Raw genomic sequence first — 15,334 nt, 5'->3', positions numbered from 1 at the left:
GCTACAGAGTGATTGCTCAGTGACTCGCTGAGGCTTCCCACCAGGTCTGAGCTCCTGATTCAGATTTAGGGAGGTGTGTCCTCAGGAGCCATGGTTCTCTACAGCACTGCCACAGAGCCACTGTGGAATCTTGCTGCAACTGTTGGTATAAAATAAGACAAAGAGAAAAATTAAATTGAAGTAGAACCTACATAGATGAAATGAATAAATCCTAAGGGTATAGTTTTTTGATTTTACTTAAGTGTGAAACCTTCACCCACATTGACACAGAACTATGCTGTCCAGTACAGTAGCTACTGTCCGGAGGTAGCTATTTAAATTAAGTAAAATAAAAAATTCAGTTCCTTAGTCATACTAGTCACATTGTAAGCATTCAATGGCCTCATGTGGCTGGTGGCTACCATATAGTGCAAAAATAGACTGTTTCTCTCCTTGCATAGATTATATTCTCACCTCTACCACCATAGTTTAGTTTTCCCTGTTCTTTTTTTTTTTTAACATCTTTATTGGGGTATAATTGCTTTACAATGGTGTGTTAGTTTCTGCTTTATAACAAAGTGAATCAGTTATACATATACATATGTTCCCATATCTCTTAGTTTTCCCTGTTCTTGACCTTCATATGAAAAGCATTGTACACTGTATACTCTTTTGTGTCTGGGGAAAGCAAAGTTTGCTTATTCTTGGATTGTTGGTTCTATGGATCATTCTCTGGATTATATATTCCCTCCCACTTAGAGATGCCTGGTACAGTGCCCTTGCTAGTCTAGTCCAGTGATTTTCCACCAGGTTAACTTTGTCCCTCAGGGGACATTTGGCAATGTCTGGAACCATTTTTGGTTGTCACAGTCAGAGGGACACTACTGGCATCTCATGGGTGGAGGCTGGGGATTCTGCTAAACATCCTATAATACACAGGACCACTCCCCACAACAAAGAATTATCTGGTCCCAGATGTCAACAGTGCTGACGTCGAGAAACCCTAATCTTGTCCCATGGAAAACTCCACCTTGCAAGAGCTCTCAGTGTCAAGCACATAGTAGGTACCATACGATTATGGGTTGCTATCATTATTCAAAGAGTATATTATGGGCCTCATGTAGGCTTCAAGTGCTTTTTAAGACAAGCCAAAGGGCCCAACATTGAAATTTATGAAAATAGTTACTGTGTTAGAAAAGGGAGATTTAGGAGCAAAGTTTTATATTGTTTAAAACAAACAACCCAAATAAGAAATGGGTGAAAGATCTGAATCAACATTTGTCCAAAGAAGATATGAGATAGCCCAAAAGTATATGAAGAGATATGCAACTTGATCACTCATTAGGGAAATACAAATCAAAACCACAATGATATTCCTCATCAAACCCACTAGAACAGCTGTAATCAGAAAGATAATAACAAATGTTAGCAAGAATGTAGAGAAACTGGAACCCTCTCATATGGTGCTGATGGTAATGTAAAATGGTGCAGCCACTTTGGAAAACAATTAGGCAGATTCTTTAAAAGTTTAAATGTAAACGTACATACAACCTAGCACTTCACCTGTAGGAATCTACCCAAGAGAAATGAAAATGTGCGTCCTCTTAAAGACTTGTACGTGAATGTTCATAAGTAGCATTAGTCTCAATAGCCAAAAAGTTAAAACAAACCAAATGTCTTTCAACTAGTATACTTATACAATGGAATACTACTCAGCAATGAAAAAAGCAACATGGATGAATCTTAGGAACAGTATGCTGCGCAAAAGAAGATAAAGTACTGTGTGTTGTATTATTTCATCTGATGACTGTCCAGAAGAGGCAAATCTGTAGCAACAGGTGGTAGTAGAGCAGTGGTTGGGAGGAGAGGGGAAGGAAGGAAGGAGGTAGGAGGTAGATGGGATTGGGGGTTGACTGCAGGCAGGCTTAAGGGAAATTCTTGGGATGATGAAAAACTTCTAAAAATGAATTGTGGTAATGGTGGCACAGCTTGAGGAATTTACTAAAAAATCATTGACTTGTAGAGTCATAACATAATTCTTAAAGACCAACTGGCTCAGGGATTATTTTTAAGGAAAATACTAATATTAGAATATATGTTAATCTAGAAAACCGACATGGGACACTTATCTAAAAGACAAGTCATATTGCAGATATATTTGGATGTCATTCTTCATGTCCACGTGTACTCTTTTCATGTCGTTGAACTCATAAGAGAAGTGACTCCAGTGTGGTTCCTAGATCTGGTTTTAAACTCATCAAATTAGACCAACAGATTAATGTATGATTTCTAAATCGAGGTGGCTGATTTATTGCTACCAGCTACAAGTAGGAGAGGAGCACCTAAAGAAGTATATCATTCCCCCTTTTTAAGAAACCTTCATCATAGCCCTTGGTGTCCTCTCCACAGCCCCCTTTCTACCAGCTGCCAGCATAGTGTGCTCAGAGAGCAAGGGGTGCCTTCTGAAGCATGTTTTTTCTCTTTTGTTACAGACAGTAAGGCTGCCCCTTGAGAGGCTGTATTCAGATCAAGCTGTCACAAACAAATAAGAATATGCTTGCAGATGCTGAAAATCAGATCTCTTGCAGTAATACAATATGCCAATTCTTAAAATGTTAACAGAATTCTCAATTTAACATTTTCAAAGATGATATTAAAGGCAAGAATTTCACATCTATGGTAGCACTTACAGAAGGGCATTTATAAATATGATGTCCATACCTATGAAGCTTACAAATTTGACAATGCTCAATAAAAGCTTTCAGAATCAAAAAAAATAAAAAGAATATGCTTGCATTGCGGGGTGGTAGAGGGTTTGCTTACTTTTCTCTGTGCTTTCTTATCTAATAGGCTCTGGATTACTGCCACAGCAAGGGAATCATGCACAGGGATGTGAAACCTCACAATGTCATGATAGATCACCAACAGAAAAAGGTACCATTACAGCCAGGCAGTGAAAAGCCTTTCATTGGAAGGCTTAGAGCCAATCAAAACTCTGGCCAGTACCTAGGTAGTTTCTGAAGACCCATGCTGTTTTCTTTGGCAGACTTGTGATACTGTTATTTCTCTAGTCTCCAGTGTTGGTTTCTACTTCACATAAGCATAGTACACAAGAAGAGTAGACAGCTGACCCTGACTGTAGTCACTTGTTTACTTTGGTCATGATTTTCTGGAGGGCCTCAAGACAGAAACTACAGCTGGTGATTTTTACTTCCTTTCTTAATGACCCTCAGACCAACCTGCCTGGCCTTAAAAAGTATACTTGGGTCCCTCCTATTTTCTATTCTCAGTTCTGATTGTCCCTGACGGTGAGTAAATGAATCAGCTAGTGTTAGATTAATGAAAAGCTAGAGCAATCCTTCAATCCTGGAGTGGGGCACATGTCCCCAACCTTTGCTGTTAATGACTAGAGCTTATAATGAAAGCTGTCAGTAATGAGGGGGTATGTTAACACATGCAGCTGGTATGGAGGCAGAAGACAAGCTTAAGCTTTATTGATCTAGAGAGAATGATAAGCCAGGATAATTTAAATTTTAAAAAAGAAAAAGCAAATAAGATTCCAAGTGCTCTGCTCTAGAAATGACCTCTTAGCAGTTGCTGAAAAGTGTATCTTTTTAGCCAGTGCACTTGCTAACATTTTTTATGTGGGCAAATAATTGTTATTAATTAGATGTGGCCTTGTTGTAAGACACAGGCATCTGGAGACACTCCTTTCACATGTTTTATTTCTGTCGTATTTATAGCTGCGACTGATAGACTGGGGTCTGGCGGAATTTTATCATCCCGCCCAGGAGTACAATGTCCGCGTAGCCTCCAGGTACTTCAAGGGACCAGAGCTCCTTGTGGACTATCAGGTAAAATGTTAGTGAAGCACCTCTGGGTTCTTTTTACCTTTGCTAGGGCTTTTCTTGGCTTTTTCTTTTTCCTGGTTTTTATTTAGTCAATTTGGATACATTTAAAAGCCAGTCTTGGATACAAAAGGTATGTATCCAGGATCATTGTAGATGATCTTGGTTCCCGGGGAGACAGTTCAGGAAAAAACAGCTACAGAACTGGGCCTACATTCCATCCACGACCTCACTACTTTTGGGGAAAAGGTTTGCTACCTTTTGGGTACCATTCCCAGGAATCTGTCACCTGGCTGAAGAAGTTAGACTTGGGACTTCCCTGGTGGCACAGTGGTTAAGAATCCACCTGCCAATGCAGGAGACAAGGGTTCCATCCCTGGTCCACGAAGATCCCACATGCCGCGAAGCAACTAAGCCCGTGTGCCACAACCACTGAGCCTGCGCTCTAGAGCTCATGAGCCACAACTACTGAGCCCACATGCCACAACTACTGAAGCCCGCGCACCTAGAGCCTATGCTCCGCAACAAGAGAAGCCACCACAGTGAGAGGCCCACGTATGAAAACGAAGAGTAGCCCCAACTCGCTGCAGCTAGAGAAAGTCCGCACACAGCAACGAAGACCCAATGCAGCCAATAAATAAATAAAATAAAATAAAATAAAATCCAGTCTTTATTCTACCCCAAAATGATAATTATGGACTTTTCTCAGCTACTTTTTTTTTTTTTGGCTTTGAATTTTAAAATATCTGAAGAGGTCAACTAAAGACTAGAAACCTAGAAACTCAGATCAGAAAAATGACATCTGTAACACCCTTGACTGACGGTTGTCTTTATTTCCTCAGATGTATGATTATAGCCTGGATATGTGGAGTTTGGGCTGTATGTTAGCGAGCATGATCTTTCGAAAGGAGCCCTTCTTTCATGGACAGGATAACTATGACCAGGTAAGCAAACATCATCTGGCTCCTATCCATTTGGAGGCAGATGCCAAGAAAATAGCATCTCGATAGGGATGCTGTTGTTGAGCCACTAAATATCATCCAGTATCTGCATATAAACTTTTCTTCAGGGTAAAGAGTTTCACAAAATCTTGTCTGTGGTCCCCAAAGATAGAGACAGATAGTGTGCTGTGTTCTGCCCAACTTCCAAATTGTGTCTATGAGGAAGTCAGGTACCTCCTTGTCTAATAAAACAAGATTCTAGTCATTAGGGACTTCACTGGTGGTGCAGTGGTTAAGAATTCGCCTGCCAATTCAGGGGACACGGGTTTTAGCCCTGGTCCAGGAAGATCCCACATGCTGTGGAGCAGCTAAGCCCATGCGCCACAACTACTGAAGCCCACGTGCCTAGAGCCCGTGCTCCGCAACAAGAGAAGCCACCACAATGAGAAGCTCACGCACTGCAATGAAGAGTAGCCCCCACTCGCCGCAACTAGAGAAAGCCTGAGCACAGCGACAAAGACCCAACGCAGCCAAAAATAAATAATAAATAAATAAATTTATTTTAAAAAAAAAGATTCTAATCATTAGGTTTTATGTTCCCATAATCATCAGCCTCTAGAATATTATTGTCATAAGTTGTGTTATCATTTTAAAGGCATTTTGGAAATTTGCATTCATGTGAACTTCATATCTGTGAGTCTGCTGCCTGTCCGCCCCGGGCTCAGATCTGTATCTGTTCCCTGGAAATTTAGTGATGTGGAAGTCTCCTAATTCTTTGGTCCAGCATCCCCGCGGGCTGTGCTCAGTAATTTGGTCAGTTTGTTTTGTGTTTCAGCTTGTTCGCATTGCCAAGGTTCTGGGTACAGATGAGCTGTATGGGTATCTGAAGAAGTATCACATAGACCTAGATCCACACTTCAACGATATCCTGGGACAGTAAGTAAGAGAGAGAAAGAAAGAGTGTCTTAATTTACCCAATTCAGAAGTGAAAAGGTTAGCTGAAATCACTTTCTAAAGCTCTTTCTCCTTTCTAATTATATCAGAATTGAAATATTCTTTTTTTTCCCCATATATATTTTTTAACTTGAGAAATTTGGGCATTGTTTACATGTGTCTTCTAATCATTTTACTTCTCTAAGAGATAGCCTGTTTATCAATAGAAGATGGAAGACAAAATCATGCTACAGAAAACTTTCTGGAATAGCATATGGCTTATTTTAATGGAAAATCTTAGAAAGCTGTGATTCCTCTTTCAGTAAGAGATTTTTAGTTTCTTCTTGTTCTGTGTAATGGATTTTCTGTAAGGGAGCAAATTTTAAGGCATATTTTCAGATACAGTACAATAGTGTTGAAACGTAGTTGTTGTGTTGACAATTTTCAGACAGTAATTTTATGGAACCTCCATGTTTCTGAAGCTAGCTCTTTAAATATATCTGCTGAACAATAAAGATTACTCAGCTACCTCCGTGCCTCACCCAGAATTGACTAAAAGTCTGGGGCATAAAAAACTATCTAGAAAGGTTCTACAAAGTTTAAATCAGATGCAGACATTATAATTAATTCTATGTATCAGTCACAGAGCACTGTTTTGTTTGAGGATGCTGTGATCATAACTATGGGGGGGGGACAGGTAACATTAAGAATGAGATTTAATGAGCTTGTAATCAACACAGTGTTCTAAGACTTTGTTGGCTTTAACCCTAATATGTAAGAATTCTTGTTGAATTTAATCTCAGAATACCAATGCTTTCCTTTTCTTCTCAGACATTCACGGAAACGCTGGGAAAATTTTATCCATAGTGAGAACAGACACCTCGTCAGCCCTGAGGCCCTAGATCTTCTGGACAAACTTCTGCGATATGACCATCAACAGAGACTGACTGCCAAAGAGGCCATGGAGCACCCATACTTCTGTGAGTTTCCAGGGACCTGATCTGTCAAAGGGAAATTCTTCTACTCTTTATCTTTGAGGCCTGACAAGAGAATTCTGGGTATTTGGATGAATCATGCTTGGGATTTGGCCTCATTAGTTTGACTCTTGAAACAGCTCTGCAGATCTGTTTCTAGTTGCCCAAAGGTGTTTGCTTGTTCGCTGTAGTTCCCTTGAGTCTGATCTGTATGACCATTGCCTATGACCCTGAGTTGATAGATGACAAGTATCTAAAGTTTTGTTTTCAAATATATACATTTGTGTGGAAACCTAATCAAAGATTTTTTTTTCCGCCTCAAAAAAAAAGTGATTTGTTGAAAGTAGTAAGGTGACCATAGCATATTTTTAAAGAAGGAATAAGATAAATAAATACAAGGAATTTGAGGAAAGGAAAGCAGGTATGGCAGGACCTCGCTAAAATCCTGTCTGAATTACAGACTTCCTAGGTCTCACTTTAAAGTATGTGTGTATATTCAGTTTATGCACTTGCTTATCGGTCTGCATGTGTATGGTTCTCCCCACTGATAAAGTATGTCCCAGACTCTCCTCTCATTAAAGGCAGTGTGACGTCATTTAGACCAGTCACAGAGGAGACTGAGAGTGAGGGAGGTTAAGTGATCTGTCTCAATTTTCTGTCTGAAGTGAGATGAGAACTTTCAGCCTACCTCTTGCTTGACCAATATGCTCTTTCCTTCTCCTTTTTTTCCTCTCTGGAAATTAACTAAATCTTGCCTGAAGAATACATTGCTCTGTGGTCTTGAGCCTGGTAACCCATAAGCATTAGTAGACAGCAGATTTAAAAGGTGTTACCCTTCATTCTTCCAGACCTCAGACAAGTGTAAATGGTTGTCTTTCTGTCACAGAAAGCTATTTTTACACTCTGAGTTTGACTGAATTAAGAACACTGATGTTTATATTATGCAAATCATGATCTGTCTACTTTTCTGAATACATACTATACTTCTATAAAAAAAATTTTTACACTGTTGCTTAAAATCGATAGTTCTTCTAGTAGCTCTTTTTATTCACCCTTTCCTCCAAAGTGTTTACTATCTATTGCACATACTTTGAAGAAATGGGAGTTGGATATGATGTTAGTATTCAAGGAAAAACAACACATAAGAAAATCAGTAGAAATTTTGAACAGTGGGAAATGGGTGTTTCTGTGCCTCTCTTTTTCCTGAGTCTTAGCAGTTGAACTTGTACTCTGAAGAGGTATACAAGTTGATTGTGAGAGCATTTCCCCCTGATCATTCCTCAGTGTCTGTAATTTTGGTTGCCCTCCTGACCCTGACTTCCTGGTAGCCTGTGTCTATGTCACTGTGGAAGAAGGTTGGGTCTGTTATGGTGTTCTCCCCTGGCACTGGCCAGCCCTGCCTCTGCTGACTGTCCTCCTGTTTCCTTGCAGACCCCGTGGTGAAGGAGCAGTCCCAGCCTTGTGCAGATAATGCTGTACTTTCCAGTGGTCTCACGGCGGCCCGATGAAGACTGGAAAGCGACGGGTAATGCGGCATTGATGCTTGCCAATAAAACCAACCAACCAAACACAAACCTTGAAGGAAAACTACAGTGTGATAAAAAGAAATTCTAGCCATTCCTTCTAAACGCAAAGAAGAGTAAAGACCTAAAAGTCTGTCAAAAAGAAAGAAACTCCCCAGCACTAGTCTACAGGGAACTGCAGTTTGGCAGCCTGACGATGCACATAGTTGGGTATCTGAGGGGACTTTCCCTTTGGAATGCATGGGAGATGAGAGACTCGGAGTTGTTGTACATTTACCTTTATTTAACAGGAGACCACTGTTGAATTAACCTGTTCAAGTCAACAAGCTCTGAATATCTGACTTCCTATCTATTCCACTGTGGTCTGGGTTTCCTTTGGTGAGATTCAGGCTCAAGTTTTAGCAAAATGTCAGCAGTCTATAGTGACACACCAGCCTCATTCACGAAAAGGAGATACTAAAACAGTGACAGTATTTTTTTTCTAAGCTCTTTTACAAATTCATGTTTTATGTATTTTTTTTTTTTTTTAGTGACATGAGCTCTCTGGGAAATGTACCTCATCCCTGCAGTTTTCTTCTAAGTGATTCATTTGGGAGCAAACTGCAGTCACTCTCACAGGAGTCCCCTTTGATGTCAGGAGGCATCACTTTAAACCTTCTGATGCCATGGACAGGTCCATCTGTCTCATCAAGAGTTGGATGCTAAGTGCATAACTTGGAGCTCAGTGTAACCTTCGTTGATCTGCCTAACCATAAAATCTTGTTGCTATTTTTTTCATGTAGCTTTTTTTTCCAGCCTCTTAAGGAAAACTTCATTTCCCAGCACATCCCTGTGTGTGCACCTATTTTAACGCACGTCTCTGAAACAAAGACTTTTTGTTCACAACCATAACTAAAGCTGGAAAGTCAGTCTTCAGGGAGGTCAGGGAGGGAGAAAGAAAAGCATCCTTATTAGAATTTATTCAGGAAAGACGGATTGGGTGAGATAAAAACAAGTACTCCCCTCCCATGCTTTACCCCTTTTTATCCCCATGAGAAACAGTTTCCCTCTGTAATCAGGGTAATCTGCGTTTTAAAGCTCTGATAGGTAATACATGAATGTGTTGGCAGAGAGAAGTCTTTCTCACGTGCAGGGACTGGAGTTGTGTGGGCAGGGCCACCCACCGATAACCCGAGCGACCGGAGAGAGTAGCATACAAGGGGCTTGGGGAAAGGAGTGGAGCTGCTGGGGCAAGTATCAAAGCTTGGGATCCATTGTGCTAGCCTTCACGTTAGCAAAGGAAGCTATATTTTGTTTAAGAAAATTAAAAAAAATAGAGCTGATATCACTCTGGGGACTTGTCATCAACATGGTTTGCAAGCAGTCCCCTGACCCCAGCTGCAGGGCCGTGCTACAGCTGTGGGGACCTCTCACACTAGGCTGGAGCTCAAGGTGTCTACCACCACATCACACTTCAGGACTCCTTTATTACTATTTAATAATGCCGTACATTTTTATAAGGTTAGGGTGTTTGAAAACATCTGTTTACATTCCATATCCCAATAAAATCGTATTGGTATTGGTAGCGGGTCCTATCTCTAAATGTAGATTCTATTTTTGTTGTTTGGTCAGTGGGAACTTCAAATAAAACAAGATCCCAAAGCCAGGAAATGCATCAGTTAAGGTTCTCATACCAATGCTACCTGCCTTCATTGCACATTCTGTATATTAATGTATACATTTGTTCTACCTGAAAATCAAAAACAAGACAGGAGCTCTTGAGTGAACCTATATTGATATGTCAGGCAGCAAAACTCAGTGTTTGGGATTATCAAAAGCCTTCTAATGTGCCCTTCTAGGCAACACCGAACTGTTGGTTATTATTTATCAGGGAGATGTGCCACTGTGTGTCTTTCCTGCCCCACCCATTTCCTCCTTTGTCACCCATTCCCTCCCCCCACCCTTCTTTTTTTTTTTTTTTTTTAAATTGCCGGTCTGGACCAGGCAGAGGAAGCCTACTGGAGGGTCTTGGTGAAGTAGTAACCCCGTTTCTTTCTCTTGGGTCTCCCCAGAGGCAGTAAAAGCAGCTGGAGAAGAGTCAGGTGACTGACTTCTGTCTCTCCTCTGGTCATGATGTAGTAGGTGCAAAAACAGCTCACCTGCCTGTCCTTGGGTTCTGTGACTGCAGCTTGGCAAAGGAGTAATTCTTCCATTTTATGCGTACAGTTTACTTTTCCACCACCTATACTTTTTACCTCTCTTCATGCCTTAGACATATAGAATAACTGAGTTTAAAATGCTCCTTTCTGAGTCTGTTCTTGACACCCAACTTCTGGCTGACTGACTGTGGGTGGTTCTTTCCCAAACTGAACTGAGTCTCGTCCAGACCTTTCCTCTTTTACCTATCTCCAAAACCATTTTGTGTCCAGATGGACCTAGCTCCCCTGAGATTTTAGAGTATTTACCTGGGTTAGGAGGCAGTCTTGGAGAGTTCCAAAAGAGGGATGAGAGCGTGCGTGTGTGTGAGTGAGTCTAATCTTATATTTAGACAAAGCTGTGGTAGATTTACCCACCCAATTTCCTTTTCGGTTAGCATATTATTTCTTAAATTCATCTCAGTAATTTTCATTAGACATTTTGTTTGCTTCATTACCTTGTAACAGGTTAAAAGTGCCTATGATAAGGACCTATTATTTCCTAAAGAAAAGCAAAAAAATGTGGGGAACAGGGTAGTGTTACACTGTCATCTCAGGTACTGCCTGTGTTCAAGAACATAGACCCAGTATGGTGAGAACGGAAGGTTCCCGTGCCAAATACAGATTGGTGTATCAGAGGTTATTGGCCACAGGTGAGCATAACTGCAAGGTTTTGCTTCAGCTGAGAAATCCCATGGCGAGAGCAGAACTGATGAAGTGCGAATATTTTCATCAGGTTTGCTTGCAGTTCACTCTCCCCGTGATCCTATCATCTGGCCTGCCCCTGTCCTATCCTAGCCCCGTGGTAAGTGACCAGGTGGGAGAAGCCAATGAGTGTATAACGCAGACCAAGCATTCCCAGGTCATCTTACCACTTAGAGGAGTGCCAGAGCCAGTTCTGTGAGGCACGTGAACATCAGTCACTCTGCTGGGTCTCCTCACAGGCATTCTCCAGCACATTGGTACTCACGAGGCTCAAAGCATATGTATTCCCTTGCAAAGAAGGAAGGTGCTTTCCAACTGATTGATTAGAGGAGACGGAAGAGCTTATAATCCTTGGGGGCAGGGAGAGAGGACAGGAGAGGGGGCTGTTAAAAGAAGAAAGGGAATCAGTAAAAACAGTTGAAAGGTAGATCTTGAGGTGGGGGAACATGACTTCTTGAGGGAAGAAAGCAAGGGAGCACAAAGTTCAAGTTCTGGAACGTGCCCTGAGTTCTGGAACGCCCCCAGGATTGGTTCCAGTGGGACTGCAAGGTGGTGCTCTTGAGGCAGATGCTGAGTCCCAGAGAGAGCCAGCCCATGGCCGTGGATCTCAGTCTGCGTCTACTCAGGGAAATGACTTAGCTTCTCCCAGGTGCTGCTTTGATGAGGATGGAAGCAAAATTATTTTGGGACACAAACAATTGGAAGAATTTTTACATATGCATTGAAATGGATCTGAGAGAGCCCCGTTGACAGTCTCCTTTAATGCCAGTTCAGATTAATGATTCGTTTAGGAACCTGTGTTACTGCATGAGCACTCACAGGAAAAAGCAATCTTCCCTCCTACAAATTAACAGGAGTGGATAGTAACTGATCAGAGTCAAGGCCATTGAGATATAAACCCGAAAGCAAAAACAGGGTCCATATGAGCACACAAGAAGCCAAAGTTTGTCAGTGAGCTTAATAAATCTAAGACTGAGTGACATCTTGCCATTAAAACTAACCCCAGGGTGGGGATGAGGGGAGGGGAGGTGGCGAGGAAACATCTGGCTTAAGAAAACCAGTAATAACATATGCTTTGGAGCTATGTGGATGTGTCAGTGAAAATGACCCCAACCAGGTATTGTAGAGGCAGGGGGAAGTGATGTTATGGGATTATACAGGTGATGCATACTTTTGTGTAGAGAATCAACAATGTGCTACAAATGTGATACTTAATCCTGAACTGCATGTATTGGGGATTGTTTTTTTTTTTAAAAAATTCATTGAATCAATAAATTAACAGTTTTTCACTTGCTGGCTTTTCTTGCTGTAAATGGTGACTAAGAGGTTGGGACAGAAATCTTGACACCCAGTGGAAAGCTTGGATAAGTCTTCAAGAAACATGGAGCCGACTATTTTCTTCTGTTTGCAGAAAAGCAACACTGCCTGGGTTGTGATCCTTTACTAATGACTACTTCAGACACAATTGACCACCTCTTTGTATCACTGGATGACTGATGTATGATTTATGTGCTGCTGCCCTTTAGAGGAAAGAAAAATGCCATGTTAAATCCTGTTTTCATAAATAAAAATGTTGATAATCACCAGCATGTTGAGAATCACCAGCCTTCCCAAGTGGGAGACAAGCCACTGCTATGAGGACCTTAAACTTGTATTTCCTGTCTCTTGGGGGAGAGGAGGAATAAACCTTGAACTGTGAAGTTGTGTGGGCGGGTGGTTGCAGTTAATCACCTTGGTGTGAAGACTTGACTTTAGCAGAAGTGGTGGGACTAGGGTGGTGTGGGGATTGTTTCTTGGTACTTGCTTCTGAATTGTATCACTCAGAACCTGCCAATCCTGCTTGGGATTGACCATTTCATTGCACAACTTTACCTTGTGGGAGCGTGTTCTGCACTTATGAAAACCTCTCCCCAGCCCCATTTCTTGCAACACAAGTGGGCACACGCCATTGTTTGGCAGATGGTGGAGTCTTTCATCAGTGCGCTTGCTTCTCACTGATCCCTCTGTGGAGTGGGATGCTTGAAAATCATCTGCTGAAGAGTCATTTGTAACCTTACGTACCATGCAGCCTTTCTCAAATACTAAGCGTAGAACCCTTCCCGTACCCAAAGAAAGTTTGGGTCATGAAATGTTTCTGTGTGACAGCTTCCCAGATACATTGTCCTTTCTCTCGGTACCCTGCCGTGGCACCGTTCTGAGCTGCTGCTTCTAGAGTTCTGCTGGAATCTCACAACCCACTCCGCTGTGCTGGACATGGAAGGAGGAACGAGGTTTTCAGGCCATGCCAGACAGCTCCTTCCAGGGGGGAGTTAAAAATATTTGAGCTCCATTTTTGCTCTTTATTAGTGAACTGGGCCCTTTCCCTCTGTAATTACAGTCATCTGATTCTTGGTCCCAAGACTTAAGTAAGTTGGTTCAGGTCTGATGGGTATCTGGAGCTGGGCTGCTGGACCTGTAGCTTGGCTTACACAGAATAGACAAGAGGCTTTGGTGCTTCTAGATTAGCGTCCTGGACCCGAGAAAAGGAGAGGGACTCGGTCACAGTAAGGCTGGGACCAAGACTGCCTCTGTGAGTGGTGATCAGAAGAGGAAGAAAAAGGGTGCTATTTGAAACCTGAAACCGGTCAGTTCTTACTTGGTTTTCCACGAAGTGCCGTGGGAAAGTCAGGCTTGTATACCATTCCCAGTGCTCCCCAAGAGAAGGGAGCCACATGCCAGTGGAGGCCTGTCCTCACTCCGGGTCAGAATGATTAATGCCATCTTTCCCCTCCTCCCATCTCTCTCCCCAGGTCTGTTGCGGTTCCTCCCACTTTTCCATAAGCAGAACAAGAACCAAATCAAACGTCTTAACGTGTGTAGAGAGATCACGTTCCGTGAGCAGACACAAAACGGTGGCAGGTTTGGCGAGCACGAACTAGACCAACCGAAGGGCAGCCCACCACCGTATATCAAACCTCACTTCTGAATGTAAAAGGTTCACACGCCTTTGGCTTCCTGTTGACTTCCTCCTGACCCAGAAAGCATGGGAAATGTGAAGGGTATGCGAAATGGTGGTTACTGTTGCTCCCCCGCGCCCCTGGCTCGTCCCCGTGGCCGCCTTTTTTTTCCAGCAGACCATGCTAACTACCTGACCACAGACTCCAGTGGGGGCACGGGGCGTATATGGCATGATGGGCGGTTACATATTATAATTTTAAAAGTATATATTATTGAATAAAAGGTTTTAAAAGAAATGTATGGAGAGTTTTCAGTGCGGAAGGGGCCATTTAACGAGACCTGTGGCCACAGAGGACGGAGAGAGAGAAGGGCATTTGAGCCAGGTTCTAGCCAGAGGGAAGAGGGCCAGTCCCAGAGGTGAGGAGGGCCATTTCCAGCACGCTCTTGACAGACATGAGAAGTTGAAGAGGTATGTGAACCAGTCCTGGCAGTGGGAGACCGCAGGTGATTCCAGCAGACTTGGCGAGCCAGGAAAGCCAGGCCTCGGCCTCGCCTTGAACGCGTCCGTCTCCCTGGACCCCTCCTTCCAAAGCAGGTGAGTCAACCAGACATTTACGTGGTAGGTAAATGTCACCTCTAGTGAACTCAGGAAGCTGCCTTAGCCCATTCTTTGCTTTCCCTTTGCGCATCACCGTGTTCCATTCCACCTCCCAATACTGCTCACCACCCCGCCACGCCCCCTTCCGAAAAAGCATCTTACCTTGGAGGCTGGTTGAGTCTGCTGCCCTGAGGCAGGGGAAGGGGTTGGGTCTGGGGTTCAGATTATCCCGAAGCTCCCGTGAATGGGAGGAGAAGCAGCCCACTCACAGGTGAAAGAAGGTGGAATAGAAGCACCAGGTGTGTCTGTTAAGTGAGAAAACGAAACCTGTTTTACAAATGAGATTCCCTGGCACCCTCAGTCCTCTCCCAGGACAGCTGTGCCACGGGGAGGTGAAAGCAACAACCTGGTGGCTGCCCAGCCTTGTGTCTGGCTGAGGCCTGCGTCCTCCCACCGCCTGTAAAGCAGAAGCGGCGGGCAGACCCGACACCTGGGCAGCTAGACGGGGCACCCGCTAGTTCTCCACAAAAGCCACTGGTCTGCCCAACATCCCTTCTCCTGTCTTCTCTGCTGCTTGTCCTGAACAGGTGACTATGGGAACCCAGGTGTGGACGCTCACAGTTTTTGAAGCAATTATAGGGGGAAAGCAAAGAGGTCCCTCAGGGCCACCATGGCGTCAGTGTCCCTTGGACCAGCTCCTGTTGTATCCAAGCCATTCCTCA

General features: G+C 43.0%; 1 protein-coding gene across 2 annotated transcripts in view; it reads left to right on the top strand.

Annotated features, from left to right (window-relative positions):
- The window catches only part of CSNK2A2 (casein kinase 2 alpha 2), a 38,433-nt gene extending 24,123 nt beyond the window's left edge, over window positions 1-14,310 (top strand). The window contains exons 6-12 of one of the 2 annotated variants that reach the window (XM_067720467.1): window positions 2,830-2,913; window positions 3,723-3,833; window positions 4,670-4,771; window positions 5,604-5,704; window positions 6,533-6,681; window positions 8,107-8,200; window positions 13,867-14,310. In XM_067720467.1, coding sequence (XP_067576568.1) covers window positions 2,830-2,913; window positions 3,723-3,833; window positions 4,670-4,771; window positions 5,604-5,704; window positions 6,533-6,681; window positions 8,107-8,183 — 624 coding nt within the window. In that variant the 3' untranslated portion in view covers window positions 8,184-8,200; window positions 13,867-14,310. Of the gene's footprint in view, window positions 1-2,829; window positions 2,914-3,722; window positions 3,834-4,669; window positions 4,772-5,603; window positions 5,705-6,532; window positions 6,682-8,106; window positions 12,367-13,866 lie in introns of those variants that run through there. The other variant, XM_067720466.1, reaches the window with a different exon arrangement.
- The last annotated feature ends 1,024 nt before the right edge of the window (window positions 14,311-15,334 follow it).

This window comes from Pseudorca crassidens, chromosome 20 (genome assembly GCF_039906515.1).
Source record: "Pseudorca crassidens isolate mPseCra1 chromosome 20, mPseCra1.hap1, whole genome shotgun sequence".
In the NCBI taxonomy this organism is placed as follows: domain Eukaryota; kingdom Metazoa; phylum Chordata; class Mammalia; order Artiodactyla; family Delphinidae; genus Pseudorca; species Pseudorca crassidens.
This window is presented reverse-complemented; position numbering and strand designations above follow the sequence as displayed.